This window comes from Myotis davidii, unplaced genomic scaffold (assembly GCF_000327345.1).
Source record: "Myotis davidii unplaced genomic scaffold, ASM32734v1 scaffold1611, whole genome shotgun sequence".
Classification (NCBI taxonomy): Eukaryota; Metazoa; Chordata; class Mammalia; order Chiroptera; family Vespertilionidae; genus Myotis; species Myotis davidii.
Genome location: NW_006283011.1, coordinates 42,909 through 56,943, shown reverse-complemented (window position 1 = coordinate 56,943; position 14,035 = coordinate 42,909). Strand labels below are relative to the sequence as shown.

General features: G+C 36.6%; 1 protein-coding gene across 1 annotated transcript in view; it reads right to left on the bottom strand.

Moving 5' to 3' along the window:
* LOC102758860 (regulator of nonsense transcripts 2) overlaps window positions 1-14,035 on the bottom strand; it is a gene marked incomplete at its 5' end in the record, with an annotated part of 86,134 nt that overhangs the window by 39,577 nt on the left and 32,522 nt on the right. Inside the window, 2 exons of the mRNA XM_015562047.1 lie at window positions 1,673-1,786; window positions 8,204-8,312. Coding sequence (XP_015417533.1) covers window positions 1,673-1,786; window positions 8,204-8,312 — 223 coding nt within the window. The remainder of the gene's footprint in view (window positions 1-1,672; window positions 1,787-8,203; window positions 8,313-14,035) is intronic.

Sequence of the window (14,035 nt, the reverse complement as noted above, 5' to 3'; positions counted from 1 at the left end):
CCTTTTTTTCTTTTTTTTTCTTTTTGGCCAGCCTTAGCTCTTAGGCGTGGCTCCAGCTCTTAGGCCTCCACTGCTGAAAGCAGGTATCTGGTTTGTTTGGGTCCTATAATCAAAACACTGTTTCAACTCCAGCTCTGAGATCTCAGCTGGCTGAAAGCCGGTTTCTGGTGTTTTGTTTAGCTTCTATATTCGTAACAATGTTTCAAACAGCAAGCTCAGAAGCTGGCAGCGGCAGGCGGGGAATGTTGGAGTCCTCTATCACTGAAGCAAGCAAGCCTCATGTTCGCTTCAAGCTTCCTGGCTGCCGGCCACCATCTTGGCTGGCAGTCATTTGCATATCGCCCTGATTAGCCAATGGGAAGGGTAGCGGATGTACGGCTAATTACCATTTTTCTCTTTTATTAGATAGGATTTCTTTTGTCAATTGTTTCTTTATATACTTTGAAGCTACATTATTAGATGTATACTGATTCAGGAAGTAACAATTTCGTGTTAAAATGACCTCTTCATCACTATCAACTAACCTTCTTTATTAGTTTTTTAAAAAATATGTTTTTATTGATTTTAGAGCGGAAGAAAAGGGGCAGGGGTAAGAGAGAAACACTGATGTAACTGGCTGCCTTCTGTTCGCCCCTACTGGGGATCGAGCCCACAACTGAGCATGTGCATGGTGAGAAATCAAACTAGTGACCTTTTGGTACATGGGCCAACACTCAGCTAACTGAGCCACACAGGCCAGGGCCAACTAACCTTTATTTCTAATACAGCTTCATCCCTTAAAGCAGGGGTCCTCAAACTATGATCCGTGGGCCACATGCAAATACAAATATTGTATTTGTTCCCGTTTTGTTTTTCTTACTTCAAAATAAGATATGTGCAGTGTGCACAGGAATTTGTATATAGTTTTTTTTTAAACTATAGCCCGGCCCTCCAACAGTCTGAGGGACAGTGAACTGGCCCCCTGTTTAAAAAGTTTGAGGACCCCTGCCTTAAAGTCTACTTTGTCTAATAATAATGAAACCAGGTGTCTTTTTAAAAAGTGCTTCCATGGTATATTTCCCCCATCTTTCTACTTTAGTCTTTCTGATTTTTATAAAGGGGTGGGCAAAATAGGTTTACAGTTATACAAATTGAGGCAGCTGATCGATGTCTCTCTCTCATCGATGTTTCTAACTCTCTATCTCTCTCACTTCCTCTCTGTAAAAAATCAAAAAAAATATATTAAAAAAAAAAAAAGAGTATGTCTCTTATAGGTAGCATATAGTGGTGGTGGTGAGTTTTTTGTTTTTTTTTAAGCAAATGCCTTTTTAAATACATATATATATTTACTGATTTCAGACAGGAAGGGAGAGGGAGAGAGACAAGCATCAATGATGCGAGAGAATCACTGATCACCTGCCACCTGAACGCCCCACACTGGGAATCTAGCCCACAACCAGGACATGTGCCCTGACCGGGAATCAAACAGTGACCTCCTGGTTCATAGGTCAACCACTGAGCCAAACCGGCCAGGCTATTATTTATTTTCTATTTTGCTCACCTGTTTAATGTTCCTTTTTACCCCCTTCTTGCCTTCCTTTGTATAAATGAAATATTTCTTAATTATTTCACTTTTTCTAGCATCTGTAACAAAAACTTTAAATTTGTCTATTAAAAATAATTCAGCACTAACCTTTAAACAATGCAATGTATCATTTTTTGTGAACATCTTAAATTTAGTTAGTTCTCCGATAAAACGAACAGTTTTGTTCTTTGTTTCAATATTGATCTGGTCCTTTTTTCGTACCTACAAATTAAAAGAGATACTGCTTAGATAATTAACACTTTGAAATCTCTGGTAAGAACTGTTATTTTAACAAGACTGAACTCACTCTAAATATTTTAAATAAATTTGGTATAATTTCCTGCTATATTCAAATTGTTTTACATTAAGGCAAAATAAGTTCTGTATAATACCAGTGCCAGGATGTACTTTGCAAAAACAGTTCCATAGTCAAATAATGCATTTTATAAGGCTAAAAGGATCACAAAATAAGAAATCTGTTTAACTTAATTAAATGTTTCTCAAATTTATTTGGCAACATAAATCCCCCTTTTGAAATGTTAACAATGACTAGTTAAGATTCCATTATATTAATATCATAAGGAACACACTTTAGGAGATGCTGCTTTATAAATAATGAACACCAAAAGCTCATTTAAGCAAAAATATTATTAAGGCTCAGTTACTGTATTATATTGACAAACTATATATTGCATTTTTTATTATAAATTCATTATAATGAAATTTCCAATATAATAACTATTCTCTTTTATCAGCAGTCACAGCCATATATTAAAGTTCAAGTCCTTTGCAAATATAACCTCCTACTTAGGCACACATTTGAAGAAATACTGAATATGACAAAATCCTATTACAGCAATACAGTGTGAACAGACACCTCAAGATAAATGTAATCGGATTTAACCTCAGAATTACATTTTTATCAGAAAACCAAACCTAGTTTGGTTTCTAGTTTCTAATATTAAACAAAATTATATTGAATAAAATTGACTGTTTTAGCCTTGCAATTTAGAAAAGAGTACAGCCTTCATAAAGACCCTTTCACAAATACATCGGATCAAATTATTAATTTTTCTTACTTTGTGAACTCCTAGGATAGATTACAAATGTGGATCCTGAGCAAGATTTGCTGGGTTTAAATCCAAGTTCCATAATTTACTAGCTGTTATTTAAATTCTATGCCTCAATTTCCTCATCTGTGTAATGGAAATAATAAAAATAACATGCCTAGTAGGGGTGCTGTGAGTCTTAAGTGAAATTGGTACATGTACAGCACATGCAAAAGTACTTACAAAGACCAAGAAGAGTCCAATAACTATTAGCTACTATTAATTTTATCTATATTTGTATATTTTTATCACTAATACATGGATATTACATGTTTACTGAGTAAACAAATAAATAAAAATGCTTAATGTTTATGCATATATTACAGAAATGAAAGAACAAAAAATATCTATGGTCAGAACAGCTCAGCCTTTATGGTCACTCTATGCCATTTTTTGAGGCTATATGATCTTAGATAATTCACATAAACCCTCTGAACCTGTTGGTTCACTTGGTAAAATAAGGATAAAAATAAGGATGATGATGATGATGGTGGCGGTAATGATAACTACACTTCACTTGATAATAAGCAAGTAATATACAGGACAAAAGATTATACAACCTTTAAAATGATGTATAAGAAGTGTTTTAAATGACACCGTAAAATGTTTCTGCGTGAGAAATAAAGAATGGAAAATTGTACATACAATATAAATTCATGCATGAAAAACTACGGAGAGATAAAGGTAAAGAAAATATTCTAAAATATTACTGGGATTCACTTTTAAGTGATGAAATTATGTGGTTTTTCTGCCTTCTTTCTACTTTATACGTTTATATTTTCTAATCATGAACACTGAGCATGTGTTTATTTTAGAGTCAAAACAATATAGAAATAAAAAAAGTATTAAAAAGCATTTCAAAAATGATACATTAATATTTATGGGGAGTAGGGCTGGGAAATACATATATGTTTTTAAAAATCTCCTTGGGTGATTCTGGATGCACAAGCTCTTAACAACTGCAGTAGAGTATCATACAATTTTAAGTATTACTGAGCATTACAGCTTTCAAAACATGTAACAGTGTATTTTCCACAATTACTCTTAAACATTATTGAGGTTAAGGAGATACAATCTCACTAACATAACAAAATTATAGAATTTTTTAATGAAATATTAGAAATCAATGATCTCATTCCCTCCTTTTCAGATGAAAAAAAAAGGCTTTTCAAAAGACTGTCACTTATAAAAAAAGACTAACTCATTCTGAATCCTCATTCAGTATTTTCCAGTCTCATTTGCTGACTCCTTTAGATCAAAAGGTATGTCAAAACACTTCTGCAAAAGTACGTAGATGAATTAACGTTTAATTTTTATATATACTTTAGTTCAATGTCGCATAAAATTTTACTTATATAATTAATCATCTTTAGCAAAAATGGTGCTTACAGCTTATTTATTGACAGCTAAAACTGAGACTGAATAACTAAATTCATATGCAATAAAAACTCTTCAGATATGTCAACATATAAAAAGAATTTCCAAGGCCTATCATTCATTATTCCCCTATAGAAAGAATACTCGCACCCCTAAACGTCATCTTAAGTAGACATTATACTTTCTATTCACCATAACTTGCTCATTTTGTTTTATATAAACTTTATTTTTGTAATCACTCAAGTAATTTTTTGGAAAATCTACTATAGGCTAAACACTAAGTAGACACTAAATCTATAGGTACATTTTCCTTTTAAAAAAACATTTATTCTGTGGACCACTAATCTACAAAGTAGGATAGGCAAGACTCTTGATCTACTCGGGTATGGGGTATTAGAACTTCTATTTATGTTTTTGTTTTTATATAATAATTTTCAGTGTACTTTTATATGATTTAGAAAGTACATAAAATATTTGGTACAATTGTAAAGGCATACTAATTTATAAATAAATATGCCTATATTGGAATATGTGGTTAACTTATTTTACCGAGAGGCTTACTTAAAAAGCTAAGAGAACACTAATTTTAAAAATGTCAATCAGTTACAAACAACAGTGTGGTGATTGCAGGGGTGGAGGTGGAATAGGGTATAGGGGAGATTAATGGTGATGGGAAAAAATTTAAATTTTTAAAAAATGTCAATCAGTGAGGTTGATATGTTTATATTTATGTAAAAGTTGTCCCCTCGTTATCAAAGAAGCAGACTCTGCTAAAAATTTAGAGAATTAGAAAAGAAAAAATATTTCTCACTATTCAAAGACAGTCACTGCTAACATACTGATAATACATTTTAACATAACTAAGTTTATTATGTATAAGATTTTATAGCTTGCTTTTTCCCCCCTAAAAGTGCTTTCTCTATGAGATGAAAACTTTTTGGTAAATACCACTTTCAATGGCTCTATATCATTTTCTTAATCCATTGTTTAGCTTTTATGTTATTTTCTGTTTTCTTTTTCCTATTACAATTCATAATGTGAATACAGCATTGGGGCTATATAGAATTTTTAGGACAGATTCTCAGAGTTGTCCAATGTATGAATGCCTTTCAGGATTTTGAAACATATTGCCAAATTCATTCTCCAAATGTCAATCATAGTATATGTGAATGGTTTCATTTCTATTAGCTTTACTACTCTACTAGTCAAATTAGCAAATCTGATGTTTTAACTAGAATACTAGAATTTCTTTGACTACTATATGTTTTTCATACAGTTTTGCTAACCAGCTTTATTTCTCAGGTGAGATTCTTAAGCTGGGTCAAATAAAATCAGATGTGATATGATGGAGCTAGGTAGAAGGCAGAGATGGGGACACCTGGTTTAAAAGCTATTATCATATTTCAAGCTCTAGAAAATGAAAAGCAGTGGCAGTGGGTATGAAAAGGAGACCATAAATTTGAGGGGGTGTTTTAGAAAATAGTATCAACAGAATTTGGTGACCACTAGCTCCTAAATGTCAGAGGGGCAAAAATAGAGGTATTTCTCTTAGTGATCAGATAAAATATATCACAAATTTACAGGGAGAATATAGAAGTTGATATAAGGAAGAGAAGGATAAAGACATTTTTTAGAAGAAATTAATGAGTTTATGAACATATTTAGCTAGACGTACATGAGAACTTACTAAGCACCAGGAGAGAGGTTCTGGCAAGAGATATGTATTGGAGGTTGCTGGGAAATAGATGTTAACTGAACCCCAGGTAAAATGTGTTCCGTCAAAAAGGAGGGTGAAGGAAGAAAGTCTGGGGAACACCAACACATAAACTCAGCTGGAAAAAAGAGCAAAGGACATTGAGAATGGTAGTCATAAGTAAGAACTAGGAGAAAGTGGTGGCAGAGAAGAATTATTATTATAATGATATCTATGCCCCAGCACTGTGGGATCAACTTTATATGCATTATCTCATTTAATCCATAAAAAACAATTGTTTTAAAAGATACAACTATTATCCCCATTTAACAGGCAAGGAAACTGAGGTTTCAAACACTTAGGTAACTTGGCCAAAGTTACAACACTAGCATGTGGTAGAGCCAGAATGACAGTTTCCTAAAAAGCAGAAGAGTCCAGCAGTTTAGAATTTGCAGAGATATTGACTAACATAAGGCAATTAGGAAGACACTGGTGGTCTCTGCCAGGGTGCTATGATAGAACAAAGGATAAATGTCAGTAGTAGAAGAGACAAGTATACTTTAAAAAACTTGAACAAGAAGAAAATGAAAGAGAATGAGGGGAGGGGATCGTTTGAGATAAGTTTACTTGTTGCTATTATTTTATTTTCATTTAAGGATATTAGTGTTAAGCATATTTATAGCCTAATAAAAAGTCATTGGCAAAGTGTGCAGATTTGGGGGTAGGAAACAAACAGATCTTGGAAAAAGTAGGTGTTTCTTCTCTCCTCCCTTCACCCCCAAGAGCAGTGGTTACCAAAGTATATTCCTAACACTGATATTTTTCTAGTAACAAAAAAATGCCAGTTCCTTAAACTCTCTCCCCAATTTTTAAAGGTGAGAGGGAAAGCATACATGAATAGAATTTTCTTAATTTTAAGTTTCTCACCAAAAGTACTAATTATGCTTAGTGTAGCAACTTGCATTTTAATTTTGAATTTGGTTAAGGGTGTATGCATATAACTCAATAAAATACAATCTTACTATCTGCTAATAAAAGTTTCATATTTGTATGATGAGATTAAATATATCAACAAGAATATCATGAATTCTGATGCATCTGTCCCTGAACTAGCAGCATTTATCAAAGTGTGTTCTCTGAGTGACTACCTATCTAACTCCCTCCAGAAGGGTCACAATGCACATTACCCTATCAAAGCTTTCAGACTTCTTATAATAAAACAAAAATAAAATAATTTTACTTTCTTGATCTCAGTGCTTCCAAACTTCTTTAAACATAGAAACGTGCCATTACTTAATACTATGAAAATCTCAAATATACTTTAGCAGAAGCGGCCCAGAAAAATCTTAACTACAAATATCATATTAATAGATTAACACCTAGAACAAGAAGCCCATCACTAACACTCCTTCCTCTGAACTCAAGGCAATGACTCTCAAAGAGTCATTTGGCAATTAAACATGCAATTCCTTATAATATCGAATATATTTAGGGTTTACATTTTTATTTCTCTCTTGCTTCTGTGAGTGCTTAATCTTACTATCTGCTTAATCTCCCCAACTACAGGTAAGATTCCTGACCTTGGGAATTGTTCTCTAAGTGCTCAGCAATAGTGAATTGTGTAAAGCAAGTGCAATAAAAAGTGCATACTGCGCATAGCAAACATTTATTTGCATTCCAAGTAACTCACTATAAAGCTAAATTTTGTAAACACAATTTTTCCATTGGCTAACAACATAAACACTTGAATTTCACGTCTTTTCAAAGCCTACTAATGCTCATTTTCAGTCACCCCTAACATATCATTTTACTCTTTTCAGGATTATATTTGTAACTATCACCTCCACAAGATGACTAGGTAATATGGGTTTTGAAGAACCACTAACTGGTAGTCTATTAAGATTCCTGGGACCAGAAAGGGAAGGAAGGTGTCTGCTAACAGGTCCCTAGTACTTTACCAGCATACTTTTTAAAGAATTCACCAAGGTAAAGATTCTTAAGGCAAGAATCAATAAAAACATGGGCTACAACAGCATGCACTGAAATCACATCCTCTGTGGAACCTCATATGCCCCAAATATTTGAACCCCCAATACCTAAACAGGCATTTTATAGGCACTGTGCCCTGACTGGTAATGGCCAATCCTATGTTTCTTCTGGGAACACCAATGAGGCCTGCTGGCTCTCTCTTTACAAAATCAAAAAGGGCAGTACCTACAATGGAGAATTAAGAAAGCAGCAGCTCAGCCCCAAATTGTAATATCACTTAATCATTTCAGGCTTTGTTGAGTAAATTTATATTTAAAAAATTTAGACTTAGATTCTGAATTGTTAGGCCACTATCAGATTTCAAAAATATGCTTACCAATAATAAATCATATTCTTAAACTAAAGAATCCTCACTCAACTTTTAAGTATATGTATCTATGTAAATTATAAAATAAATGCTTAAATACATACATGAAATCTGAAATCCCCCCTCAGCATGGAACAAAGATCCTCTGCTACATCAGACATGCAGGGATGCAATGTAGCAACCAATCTTGCATAAAATGGTAGCAAATCCAACCTGCAAAAGTTATATGTGATATGTGTAAAAAGAAAGACAGAAGAAATAATTCATTAAAAAATTTAAACTTCCTCAGATATATTCACAAATTAATGGCTAAAAAACTAATAATCATACATTCTTATTTATTGCCATCATAATGAAGTACACAGAAATTCAATTCGCTTTGTGAAAGCTTATTAACAATATGGTATTTTCCACCCAGTGCTTTAATCACATATTTGCAATTTTACTTAGTATGCAATTTTGATAAAATATCAAGTGAAGAAAATACTTAGGCTAAATTTTTAATCACATAATTACTAAGTAAACAAAGTTAACCTAAATAGTGCAAAGCAGAATCCTTTTAAACCATTTTCTTTACTTATCCATTGATAAGTTATTTGGAAACCTCAATGTCTAAAGTAAAAGTGTAACCAATAATCCAAAAGGCATCTAAGAGTCAAAATCATATCACAACCCACATACTAACTTACGGATTTTAATCACTATAGCACCCTCTCAGATTCTCATGCAGTGCCTATTTACTCTTACTTTAGACAATAAATGGCAAATATGTGATTTCCAGTTCTGCCACCCCATTTTATTATCAGAGCACTTTCTCATCAAATTTGGATGCAGCTCCCGAATACTGCTTAACACAACATTCCAGGCAACTACTACCAATCAAAATCAACACATAAGCTAAAATATACTTTTCATTCCTGCCGTAGACATTATTTTATAAAACTTGATTTTCTAATGAATCAACATTCACCAGATTAGACACTGAAAATGAGAAGCAACGAGAAACTAATCCTATATAATAAAGGCCTAATATGCCAAGTGACCATTTGGCCGTTCAACCAATCAAAGTGTAATATGCTAATGATATGCTAAGGCTGCTCAACCGCTCACTATGACTTGCACTGACCACCAGGGGGCAGACACACTGACCGGTAGGTTAGCTTGCTGCTGGGGTCTGGCCGATTGGGACTGAGCAAAACAGGCTGGACACACCCTGGAACCCTCCTCCCATGATCCCTCCCTGGCTGGCCAACCTCCCTCGTCTCTCCCCAGCTCTAATCACGCACTTGTGGAGTCCTCCGGCCTGGCCTGTACCCTCTCACAATCCGGGACTCCTTGGGGGATGTCAGAGAGCCGGTTTCAGCCCAATTGCAGGCCAGGCCGAGGGGCCCCAATGGTGCATGAATTCATGTACTGGGCTGGGCCTCTAGTAAATAAATAAATAATTAGATAAACAAACAACTGCACTGACATCAGCAAGTAATGAGAGCTGACAGTGAAGGAAGCTAAAAACTATAAAAATTCAACAAAAGAGCCCCAAAACGACAACAGCCTAAAGCCACTTAGACCACAAACAAATAATGCTACGTTGTAATTATCCTGGAATCTATCACTATAGAATACTACATGAAAATGGTTTGATCATCAAAGAAAAGTCTGAATAACATGCAAGGCTTAGAATTAGATCTCGAAAACTCCCAGCATGGACAGATGAAGCCTTAGCTGGAAGAAGAGACATAGTGAAGGAAGAAAGACTACATATAAAATTTGAAAGGTGAATACTCCGGTTTCTCTTCATATCGCATAGCTCTTTTGCCTTTTACTAAAGATTTCTGTGGGGAGGAACAGTTAAAAAAAAATCTTGGGGGGGGGGAGATGGGATCAAGAAAAGGAAAGTGCTCAAATTAATGCCTAAAAGCCTCAAAAACTTTATATTTCTTTTACAATTATAATTTATTTTAAAAATTAACATTTATTTAAATCTTACTAATCTGCCAGGTCCTGTGTTCGGCATCTAACACACATTATTTAACTTGTTCATTCTATAAGGTGGACATTATTAATTACTATTTCAGAAGGGAACAGGTGTTGAAAGAAGTAAACAATATGGTGACTTTGTAGTAGGTAACTCAAAGTTAAATACATCATAAGAAACAATGAAAAATACAACCCATTATGTAAAAGTCTGAATCAAAACATTTTTTTAAATATATTTTATTGATTTTTTGCAGAGAGGAAGGGAGAGGGATAGAGAGTTAGAAACATCGATGACAGAGACATCGATCAGCTGCCTCCTGCACACTCCTACTGGAGATGTGCCCACAACCAAGGTACATGCCCTTGACCAGAATTGAACCTGGGATCCTTGAGTCCACAGGCTGACGCTCTATCCACTAAGCCAAACCGGTTAGGGCTGAATCAAAACATTTAATGGTGAATTCTATTTAAAATGTTTTCTAAAAATTATTTTAAAAGTTTTATCAATTTATGAGGTCACATAAGTACTATTTGAGAGATTTGTAACCCAAGTCTCCCAACTCCTAGCACATTGCTCTTGTCACACAAAATGCACACATGTTGGTCACAATACTCCTTGATATTACAGAAATGAGATATTATTATAAGATACTCTCATAAATATGTAATCATTTTCTGAATGTCTACTGCTGCAAAAAAAAAAAAATGCATGAGGAAAACATTTACTTTTCTTGAATAAAGAGAGTCATACTAATACCAAATTTACTTTCTTAATTTTCAAACTTTAGTGAGAATACCATATTTTAACATATTCTATCTGTTAGAATATTAGGTTTTCTTTTTTTTCTTTTTCACATAATCAATTGCCAAATACAAATACAGGACTTTAAATGTATGCTTGGTTCATTGCTTCCAACTGCCACAACCACAGGTAAGAAAAACTAAAATGACTTAAAGTCATGGGATAACAAAAAGCAATCCACTAGGAGTTAGGAGACTTAGATTATAAATCTCTCAAATAGTACTTCTGTGACCTCAAAAACTGATCTGACTTCATCCACTATTGTCTCCTGCTCAATGATCTCACCAGCTCCTCACTAATTCTCAACACAGCAGGCAAGCCCTTACCTCGGAGTCTTCACACTGGCTGTTCTCAGTTAGCTGAAGTACAGCTGTAATTCCCCAAATATCTGTTCATGCAGCTTACTCCCCTAAGAAGCAAGTCAGCCCTAATAACACCTCCTCATTGAGATTCATTGTGAATGCTCCCTGAAACTGCAAATCTACCCAACCCAATCCCAGTACCCTGCACTGTTTTTTAAAAATAAAACATCACCTTCTAACATCCTATCTAATAAAAGAGAAACATGGTAATTAGCCGTACATCCGCTACCCTTCCCATTGGCTAATCAGGGCGATATGCAAATTAACTGCCAGCCAAGATGGCGGCCGGCAGCCAGGCTGCTTGAAGCTAACATGAGGCTTCCTTGCTTCCGTGACGGAGGAAACCAACATTCCCCGCCTGCCTTGCCAGCCTATGAGCTTGCAGTTTGAAACATTGTTACAAATATAGAAGCTAAACAAAACACCAGAAACCTGCTATCAGCCTCCTGTATCTCAGAGCTGGAGTTGATACAGTGTTTCGATTATAGAACCCAAACAAACCAGATACCTGCTTTCAGCAGTGGAGGCCTCAGAGCTGGAGCCAGAGCTAAAGCTGGCCCAGAATAAAAAACATTAAAAAAAAAAGTGCAGTTGGGAGCTTCAGTCACCCCCAGCCTGAAAACAGCCCTCAGCCCCTCACCCAGACTGGCCAGGTACCCCAGTGGGGACCCCCACACTGAAGGGGGTGTGACCAGCTGCAAACAGCCATCAGCCCCTCACCCAGGCTGGCCAGGCACCCAAGCGGAACCCCCACCCTGATCCGGGACACCCTGCAGGGCAAACCAGCCAACCCCCACCTGTGCACCAGGCCTCTATCCTATATAGTAAAAGGGTAATATGCAAACTGACCCTAACAGAAGAAAGACTGGAATGACTGGTCACTATGACACACACTGACCAGGAAAACAACCCCCTGATCAGCCCTGCTCTGTGGGTGACAGGGTAGAGCCATAACCTCCCCATTGGCCCTGCCCTGAGTGTGAGAGTGGCAGTGCCCCAACCCCCTGATCCGCCCTGCTCTGTGTGTGACATGGGGCGGTGCCCCAACTCCCCTATCAGCCCTATTCTGTGAGTGACAGGGAGGAGCTCCTCAACCCCTTGATCGGCCTTGCTCTGTGCGTGACAGGGGGGAGCTATTTGCCACCATAGTAAAACAGACATATTTTTGGTATTTATTTTGTATATTTAAATGCCATTTCACAAAGAAAAATCAACCAAAAAAATGAGTTCGCGTGTCACCTCTGACACACATGTCATAGGTTCACCATCACTGGCCTAGATCATAGTAGGTGCTTAATAGATACTTGTTAGATACATAAATGTATCTGGTATCTCACAATTAAGTGTATTGTTAACTTTAGTCTATTCTTCACTATATTATAAAACATCATCCTATTTTTATACGAATATTAAACTTGATCAAGTTTTATATGTCATCAAATAAAAGCTCATTTATCAAATACCTTTTATGCAATTAATGAAATAATCATAGGCTCTGACCAAGCAGCTCAGTTGATTAGAGCGTGTATCATCCTGATATGCCAAAGTTGCAAGTTCAATCCCTGGTCAGAGCACATACAAGAATCAACCAGGAAAAATGTATTAAGAAAGAAGACAGGGGAGAAACCAAGATGGCAGCATAGGTAAACACCGGAGATTGCTGCTTCGCACAACCACTTCAAAAATACAACTAACAGACGAAACGAACATCACCCAGAACCACAGAAAGATAGGCTAAGGGGAAATTCTACAACTAGAAGGAAAGAGAAAAGCATACGGAGACTCAGAGGAAGCGCGGTACGGAAGTAAAATACAAAGGTGCGGAGGTGCGTGTGGAGTGGGCTGGCGGGTGAGGGCGCGGTTGTCTGTTTCAATCGGGAGGGAGTCTCAGGCTCTGGGCTCCAGTTCCAGGCGAGTCTCTGGGGACCCAGACTCAGACGGGAGAAGTGGGACTGTCTGGCATCAGTCAGAACTCGAGGTCAGCTTTCTCTCCAAGGTACTTGCAGCAGTTGCTGGGACACTGAGAGGCAGCCATACCTGCTCACTCCACCCGCCCTGTTGATCCCCTGGGACCTGCTCTGACCGAGCCTTGCACAGAGGCATTTGCTGGATAACCTCAGGCAAAGGCTAGATTAGCACCTCCCTAGAGGACAGAAGTTCTCCCACTGAAGACACAGCTGATTCTCACAGCCAGTTGACTTGGAGGTCAAATACCCCCCAGTGTTACCAACAATCAAGGCTTCACTACAAGACTGCGCACAAAGACCACTAGGGGGTGCACCAAGAAAGCATAAAAAATGCGGAGACAAAGAAACAGGACACAAATGACAGAAATGGAGGAAAGCAAAATGCTGGATATAGAATTCAAAACCACACTTTTAAGGTCTCTCAAGAACTGTCTAGAAGCCACCGATAAATTTAGTAAGGCCCTCGAAAAGACTGGTGAGACCACCCCTAAGTATAGGGAGATCCTCAAGAACTCAAAAGAGACTCTCGATGTTGTGATAAAGGACCAACTAATAATTAAGAATACACTGACTGCAATAAAGAATATTATACAGACTCCCAACAGCAAACCAGAGGAGCGCAAGAATCAAGTCAAAGATTTGAAATGCGAAGAAGCAAAAAACACCCAACCAGAAAAGCAAAATGAAAAAAGAATCCAAAAATACGAAGATAGTGTAAGGAGCCTCTGGGACAGCTTCCAGCGTATCAACATCCAAATTATAGGGGTGCCAGAAGAAGAGAAAGAGCAAGATATTGAAAACCTATGTGAAGAAATAATGACAGAAAAA